At 43.3% G+C, this 15,273-nt stretch overlaps 1 protein-coding gene across 1 annotated transcript; it reads right to left on the reverse strand.

The window, feature by feature from the left end:
* Positions 1-5,061: 5,061 nt before the first annotated feature.
* Fcrl6 (Fc receptor like 6) lies at positions 5,062-9,923 on the reverse strand. The gene is made up of 7 exons (XM_021174201.2): positions 9,893-9,923; positions 7,462-7,482; positions 6,465-6,737; positions 6,034-6,315; positions 5,611-5,733; positions 5,189-5,220; positions 5,062-5,106 (listed from the first exon to the last, which is right to left on the reverse strand). The coding sequence occupies exons 1-7, from the start codon at positions 9,921-9,923 to the stop codon at positions 5,062-5,064; spliced, it is 807 nt and encodes a 268-aa protein (XP_021029860.1).
* Positions 9,924-15,273: the final 5,350 nt, after the last annotated feature.

Consider the following 15,273-nt stretch of genomic DNA (forward strand, 5'->3'; position numbering starts at 1 on the left):
CTCTGCCTGGTACCGGCTTCCTCTGGCCCTGCCTGCCTGCACAGCCCCAGCTCTGTTCAGCTCCCCAGGCACCTTTGCTAAGCAGCAGGTGGGTTGCTGCTCTGCCGATTGCTAGTAGATCACTTAGCCAGGTTTGAAATGTTCCTTTTCAATACGTTGTAATGACATACCCGTGAGATCTGTCAGCGGGCCGATGGACGCCTTGCTGCTGGGCTCCAGTGGCCCCTCCCTACTCAGCCTTCTTGGGCAGCTGTGGAATGTTCGGGAAGACTGGGCCTGAGGCAGAAGAACTTGGGAGAGCGAGCACTGCTTCAGCCACTTCCTAGAAATATCCACTGTCACCATTTGCGAATGGGTGCATTGGATATTCCTTACTGGTAGCTCCTGAGATGGTGCTGGCATAGAGGGTCTCTTCCAACTCAATCACGTTCTGCCTGTCCTGCTTCACCCTGACTTTAGTTTATAAAGAGGTAGAAGGGACAATGTCTTCAGTGAGCCTGGGGGCTATGGTGTTCAGAGTGGGAGAGAAGGAAGAACATGCAGGGGACGGGGGTTGGGTGGGTGGGTGGGAATGGTAGATGCGGGAGCCTGGGCTGGTGGGATGTTCATCTTAGGGCCTCTCTGCTTTTGAGGCAATGAGATACCTTTCTAGAGATGTGAAGGAAGGCTGTATAGTGTAGCAAACAAAGCCACCATGGAGATTTATTGAGGTAGAGAGAGGAACTGGAGGCTCATTTATACATTCATCCTTCACCAAACACTTACAGGGTTCTCATCTCCTGCAGACCAAGGCATCAAATAAACTTTTATAGAGCATCCATATGCATGATGTCATGAGGCCAGAGCTCACAAACTGGGTGGCAGCAATCTGGTCCTGATGACAAAAGTGACCATCACTACTGATGTGCTGCTCCATGTGTGGAAAAGATTCCAGAAACTAAGTAGACCAGGACCGTTTTCTGAAGTGATGGAGTTCCTTCACTGACTCTCTGCTGAAGCCCTGTGTGCAGCGAGAGGCAGGGGCAGACATGCTGAGGGCCCAAGGTCCTGCAAGCTGCTGTTGCTTCCCATAGTGCAGAGGAGACTGAGGCCACAAAGGGCACAGAGCTGCTCATTTAAATAAACATGTAGACCTTGTTTCTTAGGCAAAGCTAAACCAGCCTGGAATTGAAAGGAATCCCAAGAATCCCAAGGCACACAACCCTCTTGGTTCCATTTTGTCTTGCATCTAAACTGTATGGCCATGTAGCCATATATAAAACAATAATGGTGTGTTATCCAATCTCTCTCACTCAGCCTCTCTCTCTCTCTTTCTGTCTCTGTCTGTCTTTGTCTCTCTCTCTCTCTCTCTGTCTTGGTCTGTCTCCCTGTCTGTGCCTGTGTCTCTGTCTCTCACACCCAACCACCCACCCACACAAATTTGAGATATTTTTAAAGCCACTTTATTAGGTTCTTCAATCTCTACCTTCCTTCCAACCTTTATTCCACCCCAATTCCAACTCACAAACACTAGGTAGGAGAGAAAGAAGGTTAGAAGGGAAAGGAGGCATAGACCTCTTTAGACTACTTTCTGCTGGTTAGGGGCACTGGGTTCCTTGGGGCAAGTCCAATCTTCATAGTCAAGTCACCAACTTCTTCTCTTGATCATGACCATGTGACAAACCACAACAACAGCAACCAGTGGCCGGAAGAGCAGCAGCCTTCTCCTATGTAGCACCCCTATCCCGCTCTGGGCTCTGCCATTGATACCATCTCCAGAGTCCCCCAAATTAAATGATCTACAACAGGCCAAAATCATGCCCTTGCTAGAACAGGAGACAAATCACAATCACCTGCTGTGAAGCAGCCTCTTATTTTGAACCTGGGATTAAACAAAAAACATATTCACATAACATGACTGTTTTTTTTTTTTCTTTTTTTTTTAAGAGACCAAAATTCTCAATACAGGATCCCATACAGCCTGGAATGTCCTGGAAACTTGTTCTGTAGCTGAAGATGACATTGAATTTCTGATCCTCCTGTCTCCACACCATGAATGCTGAGACCTCAGGTACTCACCACCCATTGGGTTCACAAGATGCTTCCAGGGTTTTCCTCGTGCCTAGCAAGTACTCTACCAATTGAACTGCACTCGCAATCTCCATCTTTTAAGATGCAGGTCTCCTGTGAATGGATTAGCCTGAGTATAGACAGCACATAAATTCCTGAGTACCAGAGAAGGCCAGCAGAGGGCAGCCACAGGGCTCCCAATTGTGTGTTTGTTTCTCCTTCCATTAAGGGGCAATTCCAGGCTGCTGCAGCCAACGTCCCCAGTCCAGACATGGAATTCTTTCCTGTACCTTTATCCTTTAGGGCACATGAACCCATAGAGCCAGGTCCTCAGAAAAGACATGATCATCATGTTCCTCTAGATACATAACCGTTTGCATTTAGCTCTGACTAGGAGAAAAAAGATGGTTCATAGCTCAGAATTTTGGAGGAGACAGGTGGGGGGTGGGGCCTGTGATGAGTGCTGTCAAGTACCTGTGGCAGGCAGCAGCTGTCAGTTCTCTCCAGTGCCCTTCCTCAGTGTCAGCTAGGTCTATCCTGGTTTCCCAGTGAGATTTGCCACCCCCACCCCACCCAGGACGTGGGGCTTTGGGCTGGATGCTAATATTCCACAAACCAAGGATAGAGTGGACTAAAGAGCATGGGCATCCTCAGATAGCTCTGACCTCTGAGCTTTGGGGAGGTTTTCTTTCCTTTTTTCCTTTTCAATTTTCTTAGTAATGGATTGTTTTTGAAAAAAAAAATCCAGTTTATTCTTTTCTAAATAAGGAAAAGGGATTTTTTTTTTTTTTGACAAGGATATTTTCAGCTGTGTAGATAGACCTGTGGAGACAGATAGCAGTAAGGAGAGAAAAGTTCCTGAGCAGTCAGGAGTGTGTGCATATGTGTGTGTGTATGTGTGTATGTGTGTGCATGTGTGTTTGTGTGTATGTATTTGTGTGTGTGTGTGTGTGTGTGTGTGTTTGTTTGTAGCTTCTCTGTCATCTGAGCCAAACCACCTGTTTTTCCTTTCCAACCCATTGTGGACCTGTATTTCTGTAGACTATAATAAAAGCAAATTACTAGAAAATCCAGAATAAAAAAAAGGCACACCTACAAACGACAAACTCTAATTTTATGATTCTATTAAACAAACATACAATTACTGTCCTATTGCTATAAAACTTTCTAAATATTTGCTGTGATTTTTGTGCTTGTCACAGATTTCTTGAAAGCAATTCAGGCTGGCAGTAGTCGGGGTTCCTGGTAGAGTAAGAATGGGAAGTGGACAGACAACTCAGGAAGGAGGCTGTCTGTGCTCCCTGGGAAGGGCTGGAAGGGCTGGAGGCATTCGGAGTATTAGCCACACTTTTCCTCCTGGAGCTGACACTTCAATGTTTTGATCTTTATATGAGGGAATAGTTTTTCTCTTGAGGGAGTAGCAATGGTTTGGGGTCTGCAAGTACACTCTGGCTGGCCCATGGAGGTCCTGTGCCTATAGTTGTTCTGGCTTGAGCTGTTCAGTCTTCTCAGCAGGCTGTCTGGTAAGAGGCCATGAGGGGCTTGGTGTTTCCTGGTCCTAAACTGTATGGCTGATGTGGCAAGGATGGAATGGGGTAGGGACTTCCATAGAGTCTCTTGGAAACAGATAAGTCCCTTTGAAGTACTTGCAAATTGTACCGGGAATCTTATTGAAATGCATATTTTGATCTAACAAAATCTGGGGTTGGGTCTCTACAGCTGCATTTCTATTAAGTACCCAGGTAACCATGATACTGTTGATATTAGAGAGCATGGGAAGCCACTATAGAAGATGTTAGCAGGTCTGTGGTGCTGCCTGGAAGATAACATTGATGTTTCTTTCATAGGCAAGGCAGGAGGGGTCTGGTGTCAGACTCTGCTGTCTGTGATTTAGGACAGGAACCAGGAAGGCTGGGCCAGGGCCTAAGGGGAGCATCCTTTACTGAGTGTGGACACCTCAAACCAACACCAAACTGCCAGGTACTGTTAATGAGCAGAAGGAGCAACACAAAACAAATGGACATATTCCTTTTAACATACTGTATTTTATAACCACTTTTTAAATACAAGACATCAGTGAGTGACTTTTCTGGGGCACTCTGTAGTCTGGAGCTTTGGGTGAGCTGAGGTTTCTGAACTGGGCATGCTGAGAATTGCAGGTGAAGGCAGAGTTATTTCTGCCTTCACAGCTCTGATCCTTTGTCAAGATTCTATGCTATTGTATGGGCATCCCATTTACGGGTACACCTTGGTCTTGCTGAACTTCCCAGAGGCTTGTTAGTCCTGTAGTCTAGGTTTTGTGCTTTCCTTTCAAGATAAAGGCAAGTATATTTTCTTTCTATATAAAATTCTCTCTCTCCATTCATCCACAAGCATACATACATATTTATCTGTATTTAGTTATCTAGTATCTTATCTCTAACATCTTATCTGTCATGTTACTTATCTATCTATCTATCTATCTATCTATCTATCTATCTATCTATCCATCCATCTACCTATCTACTATCTATCTTTTATCTATCTAATCTATATGTTATCTATCATCTATCTGTCTTGTGTGTCTGTGTATCTATCATCTGTCTATCTGGAGGTGAAAACCCTTTTCCTTTTGTACTTAAAGAAGATAACTGTGGCTCTGTGTACAATGTTACATCTGGAAGTGTGTGTGTGTGTGTGTGTGTGTTTGTGTGTGTGCATGCGTGTATGTATATATCAAGGTGGAAATTGTTCATTCCTACACCATTGTTTGGTTTCCCACTCAGAAGAGAACCCACAGTTCAGGAGCCCTGACCAGGAATAGGGCATATGGGCTTCCTCACTGCTGGGCTAGGAACTGGGTGACCTGCAGAGAGAACTTGGAGCCACTGCTGAGTGCTGGAGGCTGGAATCTGGGAGCTGGAGTTGAGTGTATGCTGGAGGAAGACATTGCACTAACAAAGAGCATGATCCTAAAGACCAAGGGGATCTTGGCAGGTCCTGGTTTTTGAATCCAAATCATTGGTGGGAATCTCATTTATATCTTCGATTATCAACCAATACATATAGAGGACTGTCCTGTAGGAAAGTTAGGTCAGTACAGGGAGGCAGATAGGGAGGCAGGACAAAGGATGAGAAAAGGGCAGGGATTCTTCCTTACTGGCTCTTTTAGGGTGGGCGTCTCAGGTCTGGCTGTGGAAGGAGAGACATTCATGTCAGGATTTGGAATTTTTCTCCTACCACCTTCTGGCTTTTGGCTTCTCTTCCCCAAGAGAATACAGACCCCTTACTTGAATGTAATTTGGACACAGGAAGAATTAGGGATTGTTGACTTAGATTCAAGACGTAACTCAGCTACCACCAAATCTGTAATCTTATTAGTCAGCATATCTCAGAAGTCTTTATTTCTCAAGCACAGAAAGGGTGATGCTATTAACTACCTCATAAGGATGATAGAAAGGCTCAAGAGAGATGACTTGTAAATGATGATTTAAAAATAATTGCCACAAGGTATAACATATGTCTATGAAAATGACACAAAGAAACATAACGCTACATGCTGATGTGGAGAAAGTTACTAACCATGCTTTTTACACGGTTTGAAGAAATACATTAGAACCACAGCCGCAATGACCATCCCTCCAAGCAGGCTTGCAGGTAGCCAGATAGTTAGCATGTTGCTCTTGATCCAGGTAGTACCTGAGACTGGGGAGATAACTATTCAAAAATATATCTCAAAGTAGCACAAGAGACACAAGGACAGCTTTGGGGGACAGCATGTGGCCTTATAAGTGGGGATGGGAGATGGATGGCTCAGAAGGAGCTAGCATGAGCAATCATGTTATGGGTTGCTGTGGAACTCCTCCCCATGGGAACCCCACCCCCTGCCAGACACTCCCATCAGGGTCTGTACTCAAGGAAGCAGGTATGGTGGGGTTACAGAGGAGTGAAATCTGATTCCTGACCGTTACAGGGGTGTAAGATGTTATGTAAGACAGAACATACCAACCAAGGGGAACTTCTTGGTCTCACTTATTTCTCTGGAGATGTTGTTTTTAGCTTCACAGGAATAGTTCTTGGTACTCCACTCTGCCTTTACTGAGGCGAGGAGGGAGGCAGCTCTTCCAGAGGGAGTCAGGGGTTTCCCTAGGATTTCTCCATTAATGTAGAATGAGTAAAAGATTGGAAGGGATCCCTGCTGGGCCTCACAGAGGAACTCCACCTTGTCTCCTACAGCAAAGTTAGTGGCTTCATGTTGCAGAGTGAGCACAGGATGGGATACAGGAGCTGGAAGAGGGCACACAGAATGGGAGAGTCAGCCTGACTGCCCAGGATCCAGGATCATTTCTTCCTTGGACCCCTTACCTATTCCCAGGGAATGGTGTTGCCTGATATCTGGACCCATTAGTAGTATCTCCCTTCCCTCATCCACTTACTCCAGAACTGGATATCCAGATAGCCACTTTTTTTCTGAATTAAGCCATCCTCAGTATCCACCATACACTGGTAGAGCCCAGAGTTTTCCTCCTTGGCTTCTGCAGAAAATACTGAGAGGGGACTCCTGTCTTGAATGACATGGTTGTCCTTGTAGAAAGTGTAAAAGAGCTGTAAAGTTGGATTCTTGGGGTCCACCTTTATGGTACACTTCAGGATGACATCCATCGTCTCTGCATTGGTGAATTCTATCAGCTCAGGATTTGGGAACAACTCTGGGGAGACATGAATCCAGAGCTGAGGAAGAAAGTCCAGAAAGTTAACCAAGGAGACTGAGGACTGATCTTCTGCAGAGGTCAGGCTACAACTATGAGACCAGAAGAGAGGGAGGGAGGGAAAAAGGGAGGGAGGGAGGGAGGGAGGGAGGGAGGGAGGGAGGGAGAGAGAGAGAGAGAGAGAGAGAGAGAGAGAGAGAGAGAGAGAGAGAGAGAGAGAGAGAGAGAGAGAGAGAGAGAGAGCTTGTCCATTGCTCTCATGCAGGAAATCTGGAATGACTTCCAAAGCTAGGTTGCATGAGAAGCCTAGAAGGACAGAGCCAGAAGACTCCTTAGTGCTTGTGGTCTTCAGAGTTAAAACGTGGGTATCAGGGCTGGTCCAGGGCTCTCCCAAACTCCTTGCATCCTCTGGCTAGATGTTTGGCATTTTAAAACAGATTTATTTTATTTATATGAGAACACTGTCACTCTTTTCAGACATACCAAAAGAGAGCATCAGATCCCATTACAGATGGTTGTGAGCCACCCACCCTATTGTTGCTGGGAATTAAACTCAGGACCTCTGCATGTTGGACATGATTGTGGAAATCTCAGGGCCCAATAAATTACCCCACAATCATCTGGAGAATCTGGAGAGAGAGGTCCTGCCCAGAGAGCCACCAACCTCCAGGTTTCATGAGCAGTACCTTGCTGTCCCACTAGACCCCTCCAATTGGTGACTCACCTTGAGCTTCAGCCATGGAATCTGCAAGAGATCACAGTGAAAAAATTGAGCAGCAGAAAGACTTTCACATGAACCGCTGGTATTCATTTCATTTTGAGCTACCAACCACCCAGCATCCAAGTCATTCATCCACCTATCACCCAACCGCCTTAATTATAACCACCATCACTAAGCCCCTCAATTACTCTCCCAACCAATTAACTAGCACACTTTTATAGTGGATAACTTCCCCATAATCCTCTACTCTCTCTCTGGTCAAATTTTGACTTTCCAGGCAAGCCTTCCCTAGGACCCTAATCAGAAGAATTCTCATGTTCATAGAATCCTATTGTATTCCTGTTACTTTCCAGAGTAACAGTACTCTGCAGACATATTAATTGTACTCTTCAGAGGATTGGTTGTATTCCAATTTATTTGTAATATAAGGTCTTACTCTGTAGCCCAAGCTGCCCTTGAACTCATCTTATAGCCTCGGCTGGCCTCTGACTCATGGAAAAGCTCCCGATCCTGGTTTCCAGGTGCTGAGATGACAAGTTTCTCAGGTATAGTTTGAATTTGTCTTATTTCTTGCCAACCCATTATTGCTACATTGTCTCTCTGTAGGGAGTATGGTGAGCTTGGCCATCTAACTGGTCCTTGGGTGTGGTTTGAAGGCAGCTAAGGACTATCCCTCAAAGTCTCCACATTTAATGTGGAGGCAGATCCTATCATGTTGTGTGCAGACCTCCAACCTTCTAGATACCTGATAATTGATAAGTAGTAATTGTTGCCTATTTTGGCGACCACATCCTGCATGCTATTTTCATGTATTTTTGCCGAGGAGGGAGGAATGGAGAAAGCTTGGGACTCAATCTCTGATGGGTAGGTGTTGTCATTTCTGCTTTGCTCTTGTTACTTGGATTACTCCAGGAAGTTTGCTGAGCGCCTTGCTTCTCCCCATTGTTTAATAGGAATGAAAAAACAAAACTGCTCTAGAAAGTTCTACTGGCTAAATGAGACAAGCATGCTCTAGAGCAGGCATTTGGAAGTTTTATTTTGCTTTTTTTCTCTCTGTCCACATCTGAGAGGAAATAGCAGGTGTGAGCTTTACTGCAACTGTTGGCACATGCCCACCCCCTGGGATTTGTGCCTTAAGTTGTTTTTCTGGGGTCCATAGGCATCAATGATGAATGTTTGTGTCTAGTTTCCACTATACTGAATCCCATAAAGCTGGTCACTGGCTTCTTCTCCCTAGCTTTGCAGTTTGCTTTCTAGATCCTGGGTTCAAAACTGAGGTATATTGGAGTTGATATCAAGACAAATTCCCAGGTCTGTTCCTTCCTCAAGGTTGTAGAACTCCACCCCGCTACCCTGTGAACCTTCTACTGAAGCATATTCAGCACAGGTCGCCTTGCCCCTGCAGTAGCATGAGTGCCAGTCACTTGCCAAGATGGCCATCTTTATAGCACAGAGCAGAGCTGTGATGTAGAAGAGAGAAGAATCCAAAGCGGGACAGCTGCTTCCTCAAGAGCCTTACATTTACCAAGCTCTGTCCAAGGAAGAGGTCACAGTTTGGAATAATTTTGCTTGTATGTTCCATGAAATAAACCAAACAAGCAAAGAAATAAACAAGCAAATAGTTCACTGAAAAATAAGAATTCTTTCTTTCTTCACCAAGCCCCACCCAAAGGTCAAGTAACTAAAAAAAACTGCCAATGGCAATAATATATACAAGTTATAACCAACTGGACCTGGGTGAGTCTGAGCTGCGTTTAGGGGATCAGAGACCCTCTGCACTGTAAGCTTTTACTGTGGAGCAGTCACAACATGAATGTCCAATGTTGCAGGAGAAATGGCAGGGAGTGAGACCTGGATTACTGACTTCAAACCAGCCCCAAGGACCAATAAGACAGCAAAGGTCGTATCACTTTCAGAGAGACAACACAGGCAGAAAAGGGGAAACGAACTTGAAAAAGGCTTTGGATAGCCAGTGTGCAGGACTTTTGACCAAGGGAGAACTCTGGCAATCAGTAAATGGTACTCCGAGAATCCTAAGGCTTCATAAGAACGAAGTCGCCCAAGTTGCAGAACAAAATGATTGGCCCTTACACCCCTGTCTGTTCTTACTCCTGATTCTCCCATGAGATACCTTTCCCTAGGATAGTCTCAAAGATGATTTCACTAGATAACAGTTACTATGAGACACAATGTGACCTCAGAGTCTCTTTCTCTAGTTTATTTCTGATTAACTGAGGGCCTGGGTTGCTAAGAACCTTTGCAAAGGAGATAGAAGTTCTTCCCCTCTGTGCCAGTTCCCCTCAGCTTGTCAGCGTACACACACTTTTCTCAAGCTCCACATAGTAATCTCTGTGGATCTGGAAAGGGAAGGCTAGGACCAGCCAGCATCCTAAAGACTCCTTGCAGGAAGGGGCACCAGAGCCCTTTAACTCACCACAGAGCAGGAGAACCATCCAGAGCAGCATGGTACCTTTCTTGAGGCAGAGCAGGCCAAACAGTAGGCAGAGCTGAAGCTGGGGAGAGAGAAACTGGTAGTTCTGAGCTGGAGGTGAGTGGCGGCCCTTCTGATTTAAGAGGTGTTAAGGTTTCAGGAAGTGGTAGCTGACAGAGAATTCTACTTGTCTGCCCTGGAAGAACCTACGTCAAAACCTATCACAACCAATGTCACCACATAGCCAGGAGTGGTGAGTTTGTAAAAAGGTCTCCAACCATTCCAGATGTCTCTCTCCCTTGCCCTCCCTCTCTCTTTCTTTCTACCCGAGTTTACTCTCTCTATTCCTGTGCATGCCCTTTCTCATGGCTTTCTCTATGCCTCTTTGTATTCCCCAGGTCCTTACTGTCCTTCCCCAATAAATTCTTTTTACACCAGATCTGTTGCATGGTGTAATTTTTCAGGGGTGCACCTTGGCTTGGGTCTGTCAAAGGTAACGCCCCTCATGTGCCACATTAAATCTCATGTGAGAAAGTGGGGAAGAAATTTGTTAAGATCACATTGGTATTTCCTCTTTGGTACATATAATATGTAAGTATGTTATATAAACACAATATATTTAATACATAATACTAAGTAAACATTAATAAATTAAATATAGATATTAAAACAATTTTAGTACATATATAAATATATATAATAAATTGATCATCAATAATAAATTGATGTTATTCAACACAAAGTATGAAAGAATCAGGTAAATCACTAATAAGCATTTTCTTTTGCTTTACAAAGCTCATGCCAGGAAACCAGGTTGGATTATAACCATGGGGTGTGTCCTCTGGAAAGCTTTAGAGACTGTTGGTATTCATTCTCAGCCTCCCTGAGTGACAGAGTAATACTGAAACCACTAGCTACTCAACTTTCCTCCCTCCAGTAGCCTGATGAAGTCTTTTCTTGCCATAGTCTGGCTCTAGAATATTCACTCAAAATGCACGTTTAAAGGTTTGTCCTTGGGTCTACTTTAAGAGGCTGAGCTTACGAGGATGCAGACATGGAGGATGTGAAATCCAGGTTCTTCCTGTCTTTCTCTGCTTCCCAACATATGTGTGGTAACAGACACTACCATGTGTTCCCTGATATAATGTGCTGCTGAGTCAACAGACTCAGAAATGGATTAAACCACCATGGGAATGTGGCAGTATTTACTAAAGGTAAAATCAGGATACCTGATCACCCAGCATCTTCCTGAGAATGCATATATACTGGCAACGGAAGACATGCAGTCGGTCAGCACTGCTCTACCTTGGGTGCAATCTGGGTGGACAGTTCCATGTTCCCCAGGGGAGAGGAGTCTCCACTCCCAGGCCCTCTAGTGTGCCCAGGATCTTAGGAGAACCAGTGAGTAGAAGACAGTATCTGCTCCAACACCACCAGGAGTAACTGGGACCAGCAGGTTCCAGGGACTTAGGAACCCCACCCGATCAGTGGCTCAGGGTCCTTCTGGTTGGCACCACTCAACTTGGGCACGATCTCAGTGGACAGTCCCAAGGTGCCCAGAGGAGAGGAGTTTCCACTCCAGGGTGCTCTAACATGCCCAGAATCTTAGGATCCCAGGATCCCAGGATCCCAGGAGCTTGGTCACACCAAAATCTCAGGGTCTCAGAGGCAGCTTGACTCCCAGAAACTCTGACACACCCAGATTTTTAGGATCACAGGATCCTGGAATCACAGAGAAAGCCAGACTCTGAGGAGTTCCAACTCAGCCAGGATTACAGCAAGGACAGGCTCCAATCAGATATTTTGAGGGCAGGGGAGCACTTGAGATAATCAGATCGCAGGAGATCTGCATAAGAACAGAAGCAACAGAAACCAAGGTTACTTGGCCTCATCAGAACCCAATTCTCCCACCATAGCAAGTCCTGGATACACCACCACACCAGAGAAGCAAGATATGCATCCAAAGTCACTTCTCATGATGGCAATGATGGAGGATTTTAAGAAGGACATAAACAGCTCCCTTAAAGAAGTACAGGAGAACACAACCAAACAGGCGAAGGAATTGAACAAACCACCCAGGATCTAAAAATGGAAGCAGAAAAAATAAATCACAAAGGGAGACAACTCTGGAGATAGAAATCCTAGGAAAGAGATCAGTAGTCATAGATGCTAGCATCACCAACAGAATGTAAGAGATAGAAGAGAGAATCTCAGGTGCAGAAGATACCATAGAAAACATTGATACAACAATCAAAGAAAATGCAAAATGCAAAAAGCTCCTAATCCAAAAACATCCAGGAAATTCAGGACACAAGGAGAAACCAAGCCTAAGGATAATAGGTATAGAAGACAGTGAAGATTTCCAACTTAAAGGGCCAGTAAACATCTTCAACAAAATTATAGAAGAAAACTCCCCAAACCTAAAGAAAGAGATGCCCGTGAACATACAAGAAGCCTACAGAACTCCAAATAGATTGGACAAGAAAATAAATCCCCCATCAGATAATGATCAAAGTGCTAAATGCACAAAACAAAGAGAATATTACACTCAGTAAGGGAAAAAGGTCAAGTAACATATAAAGGCAGACCTATCAGAATTACACCAGATTTCTCGCCAGAGACAATGAAAGCCAGAAGATCCTGGGCAGATGTCATACAGACTCTAAGAGAACACAAATGCCAACCCAGGCTACTATACCCAGCAAAAATTACTGTAGAGGGAGAAACGAAAGTATTCCATGACAAAACTAAATTTACACAATATCTTTCCACAAATCCAGGCCTTCAAAGGTTAATAAAGGGAAAACTCTAACACAAGGAGGGAGAGAATCTAAGCCCTAGAAAAAGCAAGAAAGTAATCTTTCAACAAACCTAAAAGAAGACAACCACATGAACAGAATCCCAACTCTTAACAATAAAAATAATAGGAAGCAACAGTTACTTTCCCTTAATATCTCTTAATATCAATGGACTCAATTCGCCAATAAAAAGACATAGACTAACAGACTGGTCACATAAACAGGACCCAACATTTTGCTGCATACAGGAAACCTACCTCAGTGACAAAGACAGACACTACCTCAGAGTAAAAGGCTGGAAAACAATTTTCCAAGAAAATAGTCCCAAGAAAGAAGCTGGAGTAGCCATTCCTATAGCGAATAAAATTGACTTTCAACCTAAAGTTATCAAAAAAGACAAGAAGGGACACTTAAGACTCATCAAAGGTAAAATCCACCAAAATGAACTCTCAATTCTGAACATCTATGCTCCAAATGAAAGGGCATCAATATTCATAAAAGAAACCTTACTAAAGCTCAAAGCACACATTGCACCGTACACAATAATAGTGGGAGACTTCAACACCCCACTTTCATTAATGGACAGATCCTGGAAACAGAAACTAAACAGAGACACATTGAAACTAATAAAAGTTATGAAACAAATGGATTTAACAGATATCTATAGAACATTTTATCCTAAAACAAAAATATACCTTCTTCTCAGCACCGCATGGTTCTTTCTCCAAAACTGACCATACAATCGGTCACAAAACAGGCCTCAACAGATACAAGAAGATTGAAATAATCCCATGCATCCTATCAGATCACTAAGGACTAAGGCTAATCTTCAATAACAACATAAATAGTAGAAAGCCCACATAGATGTGGAAGCTAAACAACACTCTATTCAATGATAAATTGGTCAAGGAAGAAATAAAGAAAGAAATTAAAGACTTTTTTAGAGTTTAATGAAAATGAAGCCACAACATACTCAAACTTATGGGACACAATAAAAGCAGTTCCAAGAGGAAAACTCATACTAGTCCAGAAAAAAGAAACAGAAGGTACTCTACCCAATTCATTCTATGAAGCCACAATCACTCTTATATTTAAACCATGCAAAGACCCAACAGAGAAAGAGAACTTCAGACCAATTTCCCTTATAAATATTGATGCAAAAAATACTCAATAAAATTCTCCCAAACCGAATCCAAGAACACGTTAAAATGATCATCCATCATGATCAAGTAGTCTTCATCCCAGGGATGGTTCAATATATGGAAATCCATCAACGTAATACACTATATAAACAAACTCAAAGGAAAAAAAACATAGGATCATCTCATTAGATGCAGAGAAAACATTCGACAAAATCCAACACCCCTTCATGATAAAAGTCTTGGAAAGATCAGGAATCTAAGGCCCATACCTAAACATAATAAAAGCAATATACAGCAAACCAGTAGCCAACATCAAACTAAATGGAGGGAAACTTGAGTCAATCCCACTAAAATCAGGGACTATCCAAGGCTGCCCACTTTCTCCCTACCTATTTAATATATTACTTGAAGTCCTAGCCAGAGCAATTACACATCAAAAGGAGATCAAAGGGATACAAATTGGAAAGGAAGAAGTCAAACTATCACTATTTTCAGATGATATGATAGTATACTTAAGTGACCCCCCAAAACTCCACCAGAGATCTTCTAAACCTGATAAACAACTTCAGCAAAGTAGCTGGATATAAAATTAACTCAAACAAATCAGTGGCCTTTCTCTACACAAAGGATAAACAGGCTGAGAAAGAAATTAGAGAAACAACACCCTTCACAACAGTCACGAATAATATAAAATACCTTGGTGTGACTCTAACTAAGCAAGTGAAAATCTTTGTGATAAGAAGTTCAAGTCTCTGAATAAAGAGATCAGAGAAGATCACAGAAGATGGAAGGATCTTCCATGCTCATGGATTGGCTGGATCAATATAGTCAAAATGGCTATCTTGCCAAAAGCAATCTACAGATTCAATGTAATCTCCATCAAAATTCCAACTCAATTCTTCAATGAATTAGAAAGGGCAATTTGCAAATTCATCTGGAATAACAAAAAACCTAGGATAAAGAAAAATATTCTCAACAATAAAAGAGCTTCTGGTGGAATCACCATCCCTGACCTAAAGCTGTACTATAGAACCATTGTGATAAAAACTGCATGGTACTGGTACAGTGACAGGCAGGTAGATTAATGGAATAGAATTGAAGACCCAGAAATGAACCCACACACCTATGGTCACTTGATCTTTGACAAAGGAGGTAAAACCATCCAGAAGCAAAAATACAGCCTTTTCAACAAATTGTGCCAGCTCAACTGGCGGTTAGCTTGTAGAAGAATGCAAATTGATCCATTCTTATCTCCTTGTACAAAGCTCAAGTCTAAGTGGATCAAGGACTTCCACAGAAAACCAGAGACACTGAAACTTATAGAGGAGAAAGTGGGGAAAAGCCTCGAAGATATGGGCACAGGGGAAAATTCCTGAACAGAACACCAATGACTTGTTCTATAAGATCAAGAATTGACAAATGGGACCTCATAAAATTGCAAAGC

Source organism: Mus caroli, unplaced genomic scaffold (genome assembly GCF_978045245.1).
Source record: "Mus caroli unplaced genomic scaffold, Mus_caroli_1 scaffold_1, whole genome shotgun sequence".
Taxonomy (NCBI): Eukaryota; Metazoa; Chordata; class Mammalia; order Rodentia; family Muridae; genus Mus; species Mus caroli.